The 13,305-nt window shown below is 38.2% G+C and overlaps 2 protein-coding genes across 3 annotated transcripts in view; both read right to left on the reverse strand.

Moving 5' to 3' along the window:
* LOC135461405 (glutamate receptor U1-like) overlaps positions 1-1,825 on the reverse strand; it is an 18,693-nt gene extending 16,868 nt beyond the window's left edge. Inside the window, exon 1 of the mRNA XM_064738479.1 lies at positions 1,701-1,825. The gene's annotated coding sequence lies outside the window, so the exon portion shown is untranslated. The remainder of the gene's footprint in view (positions 1-1,700) is intronic.
* LOC135461409 (baculoviral IAP repeat-containing protein 2-like) lies at positions 394-13,248 on the reverse strand. Of its 2 annotated transcripts, none has more exons than XM_064738491.1 (7): positions 13,152-13,248; positions 4,835-5,085; positions 4,429-4,589; positions 4,049-4,103; positions 3,402-3,518; positions 2,460-2,627; positions 394-2,215 (listed from the first exon to the last, which is right to left on the reverse strand). In XM_064738491.1, the coding sequence occupies exons 2-7, from the start codon at positions 5,058-5,060 to the stop codon at positions 2,016-2,018; spliced, it is 927 nt and encodes a 308-aa protein (XP_064594561.1). In that variant the 5' UTR covers positions 5,061-5,085; positions 13,152-13,248; the 3' UTR covers positions 394-2,015. The 2 variants fall into 2 exon arrangements, with proteins under 2 accessions (XP_064594561.1, XP_064594559.1); XM_064738489.1 differs by lacking the exon at positions 13,152-13,248 and adding an exon at positions 6,615-6,935.
* Between the last annotated feature and the right edge of the window lie 57 nt (positions 13,249-13,305).

The raw sequence follows: 13,305 nt of genomic DNA on the forward strand, positions 1-13,305 counted from the left end.
ATCGTACGATATCACGTGGGAATTTTTGATGAATCTGAAGATAAAGGATAACGGATTCTTTCTTTATTTTTAACACTACGTGCCTGAAACCTTTATCATGCATGATCTTTTGGGTTGTTGCATGGCCAAAGAATAACGTGATAAAATTCTTTTTCTTATGAATAGCAGTATTCTGGTGTATTAAGAGAAGACATTTGGATTGCGAAATCACCATTGTGAAAAAGTATCCATGCGTAGATCTCATTTAGTTCTACATAGATATCAACATTTTGGCTTATTCATAAGCAAAATTTGATAAGTCATTTATAAGAGAGAAAAACCAATTATATGTCAAAAAATTCATGTTTGAAAAACATAGTTTCAAAAACAAGACAATTTGATATAGCGGTGGTTATCATGTCAATTTATGTTCCTTGAGGAAAAAAAGAGTTTTGTGTAAAATCTATCGCCGTCTCGTCAGGCTAACAAATGACACTTTTGGGGGTTTTAAATGTAAAAGGTGATATTTCTGTGTTTTGTGTGAATTGTCAATACATCAACACAGGCAATGTTGTTTCTGGTCATGACGTGAAACCTTCGGCACATACTGTCCATAGCCGTGACAAGTTAGTAATAGCGTGCAGATGGTTCTTTCACTCAGATTTTCACGAGATGGTGGGTGGTCATTTCAAGTTTCATTGTCTCGCTATTTCATTAAAGACAATCTGCAATCAAGAATTGGCCGCATGTGCAATTCTCCCATCTACTCCGCGAGGTATTTTTGTGAATGTTTGCCGACAGTTGATAGTATATAGGTGGATACATTCATTATTTATTCGTCAAATTCAACCAACAGCAAACACCAAACAACAATCAAAACAACAAGCAACATGTACGTAACACAAAAGCATAGTTCATCGTAAAATATTAATGAAAAGAAAAGAAAATGTATAACTCTCATAAATACAATAGGGATTTCAGTTTCAGACTATAGTCTCAAAAAATATAAATCCATTTTGCGATAAATATTACGCGATAACTATATGAAGTATTGCATAGCAATTACTATACGTGTAAACGAACACTTGTTTACACGACCCGTAAGTTACAGCACTGTAATCAGTACCAGGGACTTAAACAACGTTGGCACAACCATCAACATAAAGCAGATTAAAACACATATAAAACATGGTTTAAAGGACTCGGAAGTCAAAGCACTTCAATTAGTACCAGAGACATAAACAATGGTTTAAACTATCATCAAGACATAGGTCTCGGAATCACACCACTTTAGTTAGAGAGACAAAAGTGAAACAGTTACACAATGGTTGGGGCCTCCGTGGTAGATGTGGTTAGCATGCCAGCGAGGCCCAATGACCGTAGAACCTCTCACCAAGGCGGCCGGTGTGAGTTCAAGTCCAGATAACACGTTTAAATAAATAAACAATGGTTTAAATAGTCATTAACATGAATCACATAAACGAGACATTATAAACATGATTTGAAGGACCACAAAAGTTACAGCAATTTACATAGTGTCAGAAACGTAACAATCAGATATAGAAAGTCATACTGAAAATATATAAAAGCTATAGGTTTGCCGGACCCTGAGGAATGTGTAAGAGATATGAAGTGGTGTCGAACAACTATCATAAGCAATTCAACTATCAGAGATATAATTAAATGCCAAAGCAAATATATAACAATGGATAATGACATACCTGTTTGATATGTTAATGCTGATTTATGTGACACACCGTATCCTGCTGCAACATACTAGGCAATGAGTCAAATAGGATAAAGATAAGGATCCTGGCGCGACCGTGGAGATAGTGGGCTTCTAAACAGATAGATATACATGTCACGAAAACACAGCCCTTCAAACAATGCGGAGAACTGATTTACAAGGCTCTGAAGAAGCAGCATTGGGTGGGTTGATAAGTACACAAATCGTAGAGCGGTAGAACTTTTTCTAGTGGTCAAAGCTGTACATGGCAAAGAGTGGTTGGGTCTGGATGGACCTTGACACGTTTTGCTCACGTGTAGACCTTGACCCTGGCGTTGATGGGTTGCTGACAAAGCACACAGTGTTCAATGCAGGCGGAACAATCTGGACACGTGACCAAGTGACGACACGGCATGAAGACGACGGATACGTCTGTCTCTTGACACACCTTACAGGTCCGTGCATGTCTCAAGCGCTCGTTCTCCTCAATTAGTCTCAATCTTTCGAGTTCTGTTAAGATAAAAACATTTCGCTATGAATACAAACCCATCTATAAATCTTTGCCATTAAATTGATGTTGATAAGATTTCAGAAGCTAATTATTACACTTCATTACGGCTATTCCAATCGAGATGTGTAATTCGCTACGCCACATTTTAAGCCAGAAAAACCCATTATGTACAATGAACATGGTAATTTATCTAGGTTTAGATGCATCCAGATTTTGAATGAAAATACCCTAATGGCGTCTTACCGATACTTGACGTCATGAAGTCGTCGTCACTTAAGCCTTCGCCAATGCGCTGAGTATGTATGACCTCATCTGAAAAACCCCTGTCAGCGGTGGAATTTGTGCCTTCCTCTGTGATATCCAGGACAACCTCAGCCAATCGGGACGTGGTCACCTGCCACTCATTCCAGTCTGAAATAATTCCGTTTGATTTACAAATGTCAAATTATGTTGTGGAGATTTTTTATTTGACTGGAAATCAACACTCTACTGGAAATTAAAACATAAACAAGTGCTTGGAGTAAACCTCTGTCTTTCGCTCCGTAACTCAAAGACTTTCGGACGAAAGTCACAACCTAATCCTCGACATCGACGAACGTTGATAATCTATCAAGAATATTTTGAGCAGGTTTGTGTTTGGCTCTCCGTGCAAAAACCCGTCTAACTGAACAAGCATAACGAAGTGGCCACGGTAGTTCGGCTTCTATGCAAAAACATGTCTCGTACAACACATAAACACAATGACGAGTAGGACAATGTTTACCTATAAAGTTAATCGATGTACCTCAGTCGTTTCACATATTTATCCCACTGAAAGTTGTCTCGTTTTGCGTGGATATCATTTTAGGATTTAAGAAGATGCCGATAGGCATCAGTCGTGTAAATTTTAAATAAAACATAATTGTAAATTCCATCATCGTATCTGGTGATTATTAACCATGTAAAGGACAGACCTAATTAAGTCAGATTTCTTTACAAGGATCACGTTGTTGAGGTCCGTCGTTTCCGGTCGACATAATTGAGTGAAATGAAAATGTTCAACGTCAAATATCTGCAGATCTTCGTACTGAGCAAGTGATTTTGCCAATTTTTGGTCAAATGATTTTAGGAAAACTAAATTCACCAGATTATCATCACAGATTGGTCCTATGTAAACATCGCGTTGAACAATTCAGCACAACGTACCTGATTCTGCCAGAACTATCTTCACGGCCCGCTTGATGACATTAAGAGAAAATCCAAGAATTACCAGACTAGCTGTGCATGGCTTCTTCAGCACACTCTCCACTATAGCAGCATTGTCTGAAACAAAGAGAGATAAGATTATGTCTAATTATGCTCTACAATAAATATATTAAGTATTTCTGTGTACATTTCATTGGGCTTTTTCTCTTTTTGCCAGAGGTCAGTTAAAATAAGAAAAAGAGAACTAAAATCAGTTATTAATCGGGACACCATGAGTCCAAAACAAAATTTATTCCCGGTAAGGGACTGAACAATGAACAAAAAAAAAAAAAAAAAATTTATTCCCGGTAAAGGACTGAACAGTGAACAAAAAAAACAAAACAAAATTTATTCCCGGTAAGGGACTGAACAGTGAACAAAAAAACAAAACAAAATTTATTCCCGGTAAGGGACTGAACAGTGAACGAAAAAACAAAACAAAATTTATTCCCGGTAAGGGATTGAACAGTGAACAAAAAAAACAAAACAAAATTTATTCCCGGTAAGGGATTGAACAGTGAACAAAAAAACAAAACAAAATTTATTCCCGGTAAGGGACTGAACAGTGAACAAAAAAACAAAACAAAAAGAAAGGCTGATTCACTGACCGGGATTGGGAGGCGTATTGGATGTACCTCTTCCGGTTGTATGATAACCCTCGACCTGGTGAAACATGAAACAAGCGAATTAGTATATATATATATAGTTCTTTTCTTGTTCTTTTTAATTCTATCATTTCTCTGTATCAGAAAAATCTTAACTGACTTCGAACATTATCATCACCTTGTCAGAAAGCTTTAGAAGAGCATTTTCTCAACCATAAGATGAAGTGGCATCTGCTGTACAAAGTGTGTTCATTTCTCACTAGTTAAGTGCAACCGCTACATACCAGCGCTTGTATAGCATGTAAATTCATGGATAACGCACGCGATGCATGTTCTGTGACGGCCATTTTTTGATGTCAGTATAACAATGCAATAGTATGTACCTCCAGACTTCCGCCATATCGTGTAGAGTTGTCTTCCCGCATTAGTTTGACGAAGTCACACATTGGAGACCAATGCGCATGCTCGTTACGCGGTGAATCTCCTGGCAACCAGTTTCTGAGTCCAATCCCACAGCAAAAACATCGAGTGCAGTCGCTAAAACCTTTAATAATTAAGAACGGAAAATTACAGATGCATTTTAATTACAACACAAGCAAGGTTGGCCTAGTGTAAGATAAAATAATCCGTATTGTGAAAATAGTTTAGCCTGTACAGAAAGTGTTTGAATTCTAATTTCCCTACTAAGAGTAAGAAGTGTTAAAAACAGAAAGAGTAAAAGAGTAAAAAGAGAGTAAAATATTAATTCCAGCCCATTAGTTATCTAAACAATGACATATGCTGACGTACCTGCGTAGAAGAATCCTGCCTTAGCTAGCTCTAGCGGAGTTTGGTGTTTGTTTGTTGGCCAGTTACGAAAGGTTTCTTCCCGTGTAAAGATAGACGAAAGCGCCGGAAACTGGGCCGTTATAAACTGCTTTGTTTCGCCGCAAGGGGATGATACCATGGGGAAACTGATACCAGATCCATTGATCACGTACGGGACTCGTGATGATGTAATGCACACGTCAGCCATAATGAAAACTCTAAGAAATTCTGGTCTGAAAGAAACAATGTTAAGAGTTAAGTTTTGGATATTAGAAAGGAAAAAAATCACCACAATATACACCTTTCAATTCATCAGTAAAAAATTCCACCGTTATGGGAGTGGGTCCTGGTGTTGTGGTTAATATGCTCGCCCTTCAATGGCTATAGGCGTGGGTTCAAAACCATCCTAGGATAGGAAATTTTCAAGATTCCCATTACTTCTAATGTTCTAGGGAGGAACTGAGCGGTCAACGATGCTCTCTCGTGTATAGTCTGCTCTACACGAGTATGACATATGTCATACGTGGAAAAGTTCGCCAGTATAACATTCCAAAGAGCGGAGGTTTATTTCTAGCACACCCCCCCCCCCCCTTTATAATATACTGGCCTAGGGAAATTCTTGAGAACGGTGTTAATAATAATCAAGACAAAAAATCAAGACTATGTGGATTCATGATTACAAGGTATTAAATCATTCGATACATGGACAGACAATTAGTACATAATATACCCGAAGTGTGTATCTATAAATATTAAACCAGTCACTTCTTGCGAGTGATTTTCTGTTAAGCCCATGCACTTACACAACAGCAGAAAACACTTATCACGGTTGAGGTGAAGCCACATATTCTCTACAATTCTCTGAAATGAAATACCTAGTAATACCATGGCCGTGAAGTAGATCTAAGCAATGCCCTCACTGGCTCATTTGTTTCAGGCCCCATTCTCGCTGAATAGCCCAACGGCCAGAGAGTAATACCTGCTTTTACTCTCTATTTTGCACGTCTTTAATTCTATAAAACTGAGCTCCCTTTAGGGTGACCGCCGTTTTAACTGAAAAACCAATTTTAATTCAGATCATTTATCAGCCAGGCTACTTGCTTTTTTGTCTTTTTTTCAGATTTCTTCCTGCTCCAACAATAAATCTGACATCTGTTATACCAGTGAAATGTTCTTCAGTACATCGATCCTCCCCCAAAAGCAAATGTAAGCAAAATATAAACGCATACAATTATCACATCAACTATAACTCGTATTATAAACTATAATGTACAAGTGATCTCCTCTGACCATAATGCTGGTGGCCGTCATATAAGTGAAATGTGCTTAAGTACAAGAGAGCCAATGAAATAAATAAATAACTATCAAGGAAAAGTAATCACAATAGTATAGCATTTGTCGTGGCTTAATGCTCATCATTTTGAAAATCCTAACTTCTGGCCTGTAACATTTAACATCCTGATCACTTTGCTGCTATACACTGTTCCTGAAACCAAGTAGGGTTACCATATATATGTAATAATAGTGGACAGAAGACAACCTTGGTGACATAGCACATGGCGATTTTTTTCTTACTCGGGTAAGCGACGCTTATCCTTCGTTGTGACTTGCACTGCATACGTGCACATGTCATCAGGTCGGCCTTCTGACGTTGTCTATGTCACGCAAATAGTTTGACCCAGTTCTCGTATGCTATCAACCCTCTATATGCGTCTAGGTTATAGGTAACTTACGATGTAGGGATACCTTAACAAGATCTTACCTTTGGTTAACAGTATATACTACAACTTGCTGTCTCGATTCAACATATGTTGGGGAGTTAGTGCCACTCTGGCTATTTATCATTACATCGTACCGAAACGTATAAAATTTTATTGTAACTAAATTGTACACCTACTTCCGCTGGGCTTTCCCAACCCGTAGGAGGCATACACTGTATATATATTTATATATGTATATAGGCCTATACATATTCATATAGAATGAAAACACTCAGGATTGCGATGATTTTCGCCATAAACATTATCTTCATGAACACATGCATCTCTGAGGAACTTAATATCGAATTCTTGTTAACGTAGTCTGTTCCATTATCGAATCGGATATAAACGCTCCGTTTTCGCGTGTGACCTAGTTTCAGTTGTAGTGGCCAATGAAAATGGTTATTGCACATCCTGGGCATTTCCCCATGCTTAATATAACATCTGTTACATTTGTCCCAGCCCACGCGAATGTATACATGCTACACGTATTACCTCATTAGGTGAAAGCATGGGAAATGCGTTTACTATTCGGTCCCATGAATCAATATCATGGGAAAGTTTCTGAAATACCAAACTAAGAATGTATATGGTCTTCATTGTTATATCAGAATACTATCAAAAGTTTTATATTTCTTTAATTGTTGTTTAACTTCATACTGAAGAATAGAAATTTTATACTTATGCAAGTAAGTCACGTGTAACAAAAATATTTTCCGGGCTTAAATTTCAAACTTGTTAGTAGATGTCACAACATGGCTGCGATTTTTTTCATTTTCCTGACCACGTACTGACCTATGGTTCAGAGATTTACACGTCTCTTTAAACAGTTTGTTTATTTGATTTCATGTATTCGTCAGACCACGTTATGGTTGGTTAATAACGCTACGCATTATAAACATGACAGATGTAAATGAAACTGACCGTCACTGTCATTATATACATTAATGTAAACTTAATGACTTTTGTGTACTTGTGAAAAACACGATTTCCACACACACAAGAATTATTCCTCGCGTAGAATATAATTTTCCCTTGAGCATAGAAAGAAATTTTCTGGTATAATTACTACATATAAAGAATGACGTGTCCTAATCAGCGATAACACTACTAGGTCAGCATCATATGATGGTAAATACTAATGAATTGTAGCACTTCCAGCCACCATTGTATGCAGCAAGGATATAAGGTTGTCACATTTAGGAAATTTTGTCTGCAGAAGTCTTGCAGAAGGTTTGGCCAACATGACTTTGAAAAGCCCTAGTCTCATAATCCCATAATCACGAGTACATATTTTTTTGCAATTCAAATTGCCTCTGTATTGTCAGCTTTGAATGTCTGGCATACATGATCTGTAATTAGCTTTGACTGATCCGTGACAAGGGGAAGTAAGCATGTGCTGCAGAATTGATTGCTCTTGAGCACTACGTATGGTTAGTATTCGCAATAATAGTGTGGTGACAGAAGTTATATGGTGTGCACTAACCTGGGTAAAGTCTAGGAAAATAGCTCAGCGGAGTCCTACATAGAGGTTAAACGAAACACGTGCAGCTGTGACTTTTTCCTGGAATGCATTCCAATGCGTCCGGGTAATAACAGTGGGTCATGACTGTGTAATCAATGTAATGTGAGTAGAGTATGGTAACAACTATCAGGATAATGCTCAAACATTACATCATTACATAGCATAGCAAATATCGCTTATTTGTTCTCGCATTACTTTCGTTATCCTTTAAGGAAATAGATTAGTCACCCGTGAAAATACTGGGCGTGATACAAAACTGAAAAATGTATATATAGCGATATTTTAACACATGGTGATGTAGTAAGTATACGGAAACCGGTAATGAAAAATAAAATTTAAAATTTGCCAATTTTGTGAAATTATACTAAGTACTTATACGGTGTATAGTACATGTGTTTGCCATGGTTAAGTCCACTGGCTGTGCTCCATGCCTGGTATCTTTGGCATGATACTTCAGTGGCGACAGCACTGGTGGCATTGACTCGCCCTGCCACAAGAAGACACAATGTTTCCACGTCGTTATATGACCAAAAAATTGTATGACGTTAAACACCAAACATATATAATTAAGACGTACCGCATAGATTGACAAAACCAGAGCAGCGACGACACTCTGGTAGCTGGTAAATGGTCACATGTAAGCGGTGAAATACGACCTCTTGTCAATTTACTTCAGTTAGGGTTTTATTTTAATTATTCATGGAAACGCATAACAGTAGCAGATTACACCATGGCTTAAGCAGAATTAGGTAATAACAAGTGCAGTGATGTTAATTGTAATTTATTACACGTCACTGGTGTACAATTACTCAAAATGCTATGTTGTCATCACGTTTAACATACTATCACATTAAAACAATGTAATGGGACCAGGCTTAGGGGATGCTTCATCCACCAGCAGAATCCAGACATACATGCATACAAGCTATGCACAACGGCGGGTACCGTAGTTATCCACACGTTTTTCCATTATACTTTACTTAACGGTTAATATTAACCTACAAGCAGAACGAAACGTTTATAAAGTGGAAATTCTTGAAACACTGAGTGAGGCAAACAGAAACAGGATTTACAAAAGCGAAGCACTTCGAAAAACTTTGAGGACTTTCAGATAACAAAGTGACAAGTGGAAGTTGTACCAAAGTAATGTTTTAAGTTTTAATAACATATTACATCGAAATTGCTGAGATATTCCTGATTGTTCTAGTCATTACTAAATAGTGCTTCCGTCGGAAAATGAGACATATTTTAAAAAGCAATGATGTGACAAGGAAAATGAACGAACCGTGCAACAGTAAGGAGCTCAGACAGTGTAGCGTTATATTACTGTGGGATATATACTAAAACTAATTTTGATGAACAAAGTCTATATACTGTAGCACGGAATGATGTCAGTGATGTCACATATAAATCAAGAAGTACAGATGGTATACGGAACTAATGGGTGACATGTGTACAACTTTAAACCTTTAAAAGGAAGGAAGGTACAAACCCCGCGTTCAGACTCAAGAGGATACGGAAACCAAGGATGGGTGTGTACATATCCCAACTGCAAACAGTCTGTGGAATTTTAACTTGATGTCACAAACTCACTGCTGAAAGGGGGAGATTAAATGAATATATAGCATTTATATATGAGCATTTGGAGGCTAGGATTAGGTATAGGCCTCTTTTGTGATGAGCCTGTCATTGAAGGCGGCGTACGTTGATTCTGTTCATATTACAAGTTTATAGCTTTAATATTGACCTTTAATATTAATATTTAATATTAACTTTTACTATAAATTCTGTTTGGATATGAATCAAAGCTATGAAATCGTTTGTTTTGTGAAAATATTTCACATTTTTGAATGCTTATATAGCTACACGAAAAAAAAAATTCCGTCATTGCCAATCGACTGAAATTCAAAAGTATTCAAAATGATTATGAAGACCTTATTTATTTGTTTTTAAAAACTTTCAGTACTTTTAAGATGCCACACATTAGATAGTCATAGCGAGTTTACCAACCAGTTCATGAAACGAAACGTGAAAGCGAATGAAGTTTTTGAACTGCTCTTGATTACCAAAATACGTCAGTCAGATCACATTTCTAAGACCTGTAGGAGGCTGAATTCCATTTTCCTAATACTTCAAGGTTATTGTGTTGCAAAAGACATCTATATTCACAACCAGTCTTTTGCTGGAAGCACTGTGACACTAGTCCGAGATTGCTCTGACGTTAGGTTGGGCGAAATTTTGTTCGGCCATGGATGGTCCTAAGCCAACGTCAGAGAGCCCTCCATTTAAAAAAGCAGAGGCAGTTACCTTCCGTTGTCAGACATGTAGAACCTGTCAGCATTGCGCATCATTAAGGGATCTGGAACCCATACCGCGTAGGAAATAACAGATCGACGCTGTGCTTACGATAAATCGATAGTCGAAAAGATCGGGAATATAAGCGTCTACAATCTTAAGGACGTGGAGACGTATTTGATACATAATTTTGTCTCAAACGCCGTGACACACTTCCACCCCACTTAAATGGGGCGCATTCTGACATTGGTTTGGGGTCATCCATGGCGGAGCAAAATTTTGCCTGACGTTTTTGTCAGGGCAATCTCTCACACTATGATAGATGTATCGTGCAAGGTTATTGTCGGTTTATCGGGGTGAGGTCGTCCTAGCTAACATAAACCGTGTGACCTCCTCCTGTTTATGGGTTGAGTATTCACTCACAGGGTAATTTCCGGTACACCGGTGAACGTTTTGAATGCAGGTGTTGTGTGTACCATCAACGATGTTTTAGTGAAGGAACTGATGAATGAATGGTTATGACTTAACGTCACAAAAGGTAGAGTGCATGGCACAGATGTTAACATCACCTTTATACCGTGTGACTCAAGTGGCTATACATTGTGTAAATACTGAAAAGCCAAAGGAGCTGGTGAACAGTTTTTACTTTCTGTATAACGTGCCTACACACATTCAATATTTTGTTCTCACTACAGAGTTTGTTATTATAAAGGTATAAGAACCTATACCTATGCAAACTTGAATTTTGAATGTATTTCGGCAAAACAGCACAGGCAGATCCGCCTTCAAGCTGTGATCTCACACAAGTGTTCAAAGCCTCTCTCTATGAACACACCTCTGACAAACTGAGGCTTAAAAGGCGTTAAGCTGAGGTCTGTTTCTCAAAGGGGTCGTAATGTTAACGCTGATCGTAAATACCAAGGCGGCGTATGCCATCAGTATGCGACGTGATGGGGATTAGACCGGCCTAACGTTACGACCCCTTTGAAAAACAGCTCCTGGATCCAGTATTCCCAGTATGGTCATCGATGACATCGTTTCAAAATATTTCCGACCACAGACGGTAAATATGCATAAGATAGCGGGGTTATTAAAAATGTAAAATTTTCCTCACAGGCCAAGTTTTTTAATTTCATTTTTGTTGCATACCTTTCTTCATTTTTCTTAAAACCAACGTCCTCATTTGTATATGTCCTTTGTTGAAACATTAAATTTACTTTCCTCTTGGGTATGTGAGGAGGAGAGGTGCATCGGAATGATACTTTCTTATATTTTCAGCCAGGAATTGCATGTCTGTGAGGGCTCCACCGGATGCAAGTAATTTAATGTTCGAAACGTTTAATTTTTTAGTTTTAACAGTTCAGTATGGCCTATGTTGTCCATAAAGGGTCATAACTCAGATTGGAGAGATGCCAAAGGAACACTTGCTCTGTTCGTTTACCTACAGATCAAACTGTACCGAAAGCCTGATCGTATCTGTCGGTATCTGTCGGTGACGAGAATACACGATTGTCGTTGGGTATGTATTGAATGCCATCTTACGTGTGAAATTTCCAGTTTGGGACTCATGATTTGGTCATGTTAAATTATCTCATTCCCTGCCTTGCCATGTGCCAAACTGAACGAAATAATTACGATCTGGAGAATTGTCGAAATTTATGCGTAGAAACAGACATTCGCATACCAGCCGTCAGCCAATACGGGCGTTCCGGATCAATAATCGCAAGGCCAGTTCTCAAAACGACATTTAACACAAGCCACCAAGAACTAAGAAAGTATAAAAAGTACTAAATTAGGATGGAACCATGCAAAAAGAAGCAGTTAACATTTTTCAAAGATGTTGGAAAGACGCAAAGTATGTTGAAGGCGAATATGTTCAAATCAAACATCTTCAGACCTAAGTTGCAAATGCTTAGAAAGCTTACAAAACACCAATGAAGAAAGAACTCAAATTGTGGTGGGTACATTGCTCTGCAGGAAAGATTCAGTGTACAAATTTTAAACTAAGTAGAACAATGGTTTTGACTGCAGCTGTGTTTGAATTTCTGACTTAAGCCTTAAGACCTTTGATAAATATGGGGCCGGGACAATAAGGCGCGAAATGGTAGCTTGTAAGGCATCTACATCAGGAATCTAAATTAGACCTGTAACAGACTCAAACATTGGGCTAACATTTCTTTACTTCACTGTTGAGACATGAGCTCTTATCTATATACGTCTATGGACTCTTGAACAATAATACCTTAGATTGGCTACGATAACTGTCTATACCTATTTAGGTATATATTCAGGGAAGCAGAGTTACGAATTATTACATTTGACCGACTAAACTCTTTGAGAAAGGGCTGCTGGTAAAGGACTAACCTTACGTCTTTAAACATGGGGTAAACCATTTCTAACTTAACATCAACAGTGAGTTATGGCCTTATATATCGGCAATGTTCTGAGATACCAACATATAACAATTGACGGTCACGTATACTTCTGAACACCGACAACAGCGAATTTACACTCAATATTCAAAGTAATTTATTTATTTCATCGGTTTTTAACTCGATACCGTGGGAGAAGGAAACCGTGTTCTCGGTGTAAACCACCGATCTTCGACAAGTCACTGATGAACCTTGACGAACAGATGTACCGCTCTGGCGGAAGATAAGTGGCCTTCAATAACAGTTAGACTAGCCAAACAGCCAAACGAGCGTGGTTGATCACTTACCGTCACCAAGGTAAAGCACAAATTCCTGTCCATGCCTAGGATGGAACCCGCATTTCGTGTACTCTACAGCGTCTTATCATCCCAGCCACTCCCCCCGTAATAAGCAGAAAAACGAGAACAACACAATCAAGGTGCCAAAACCTTCTTGTTTTAT

This window comes from Liolophura sinensis, chromosome 1 (genome assembly GCF_032854445.1).
Source record: "Liolophura sinensis isolate JHLJ2023 chromosome 1, CUHK_Ljap_v2, whole genome shotgun sequence".
NCBI lineage: Eukaryota > Metazoa > Mollusca > Polyplacophora > Chitonida > Chitonidae > Liolophura > Liolophura sinensis.

Coding starts and splice junctions, on each gene's coding strand:
- LOC135461409 (XM_064738489.1), bottom strand. CDS start 6,697: ATGATAAATAGCCAGAGTGGCACTAACTCCCCAACATATGTTGAATCG. Junction 5,086..6,614: donor GTATATACTGTTAACCAAAG/GTAAGATCTTGT, acceptor TGTTTCTTTCAG/ACCAGAATTTCTTAGAGTTT. Junction 2,216..2,459: donor CTTCATGACGTCAAGTATCG/GTAAGACGCCAT, acceptor TTATCTTAACAG/AACTCGAAAGATTGAGACTA.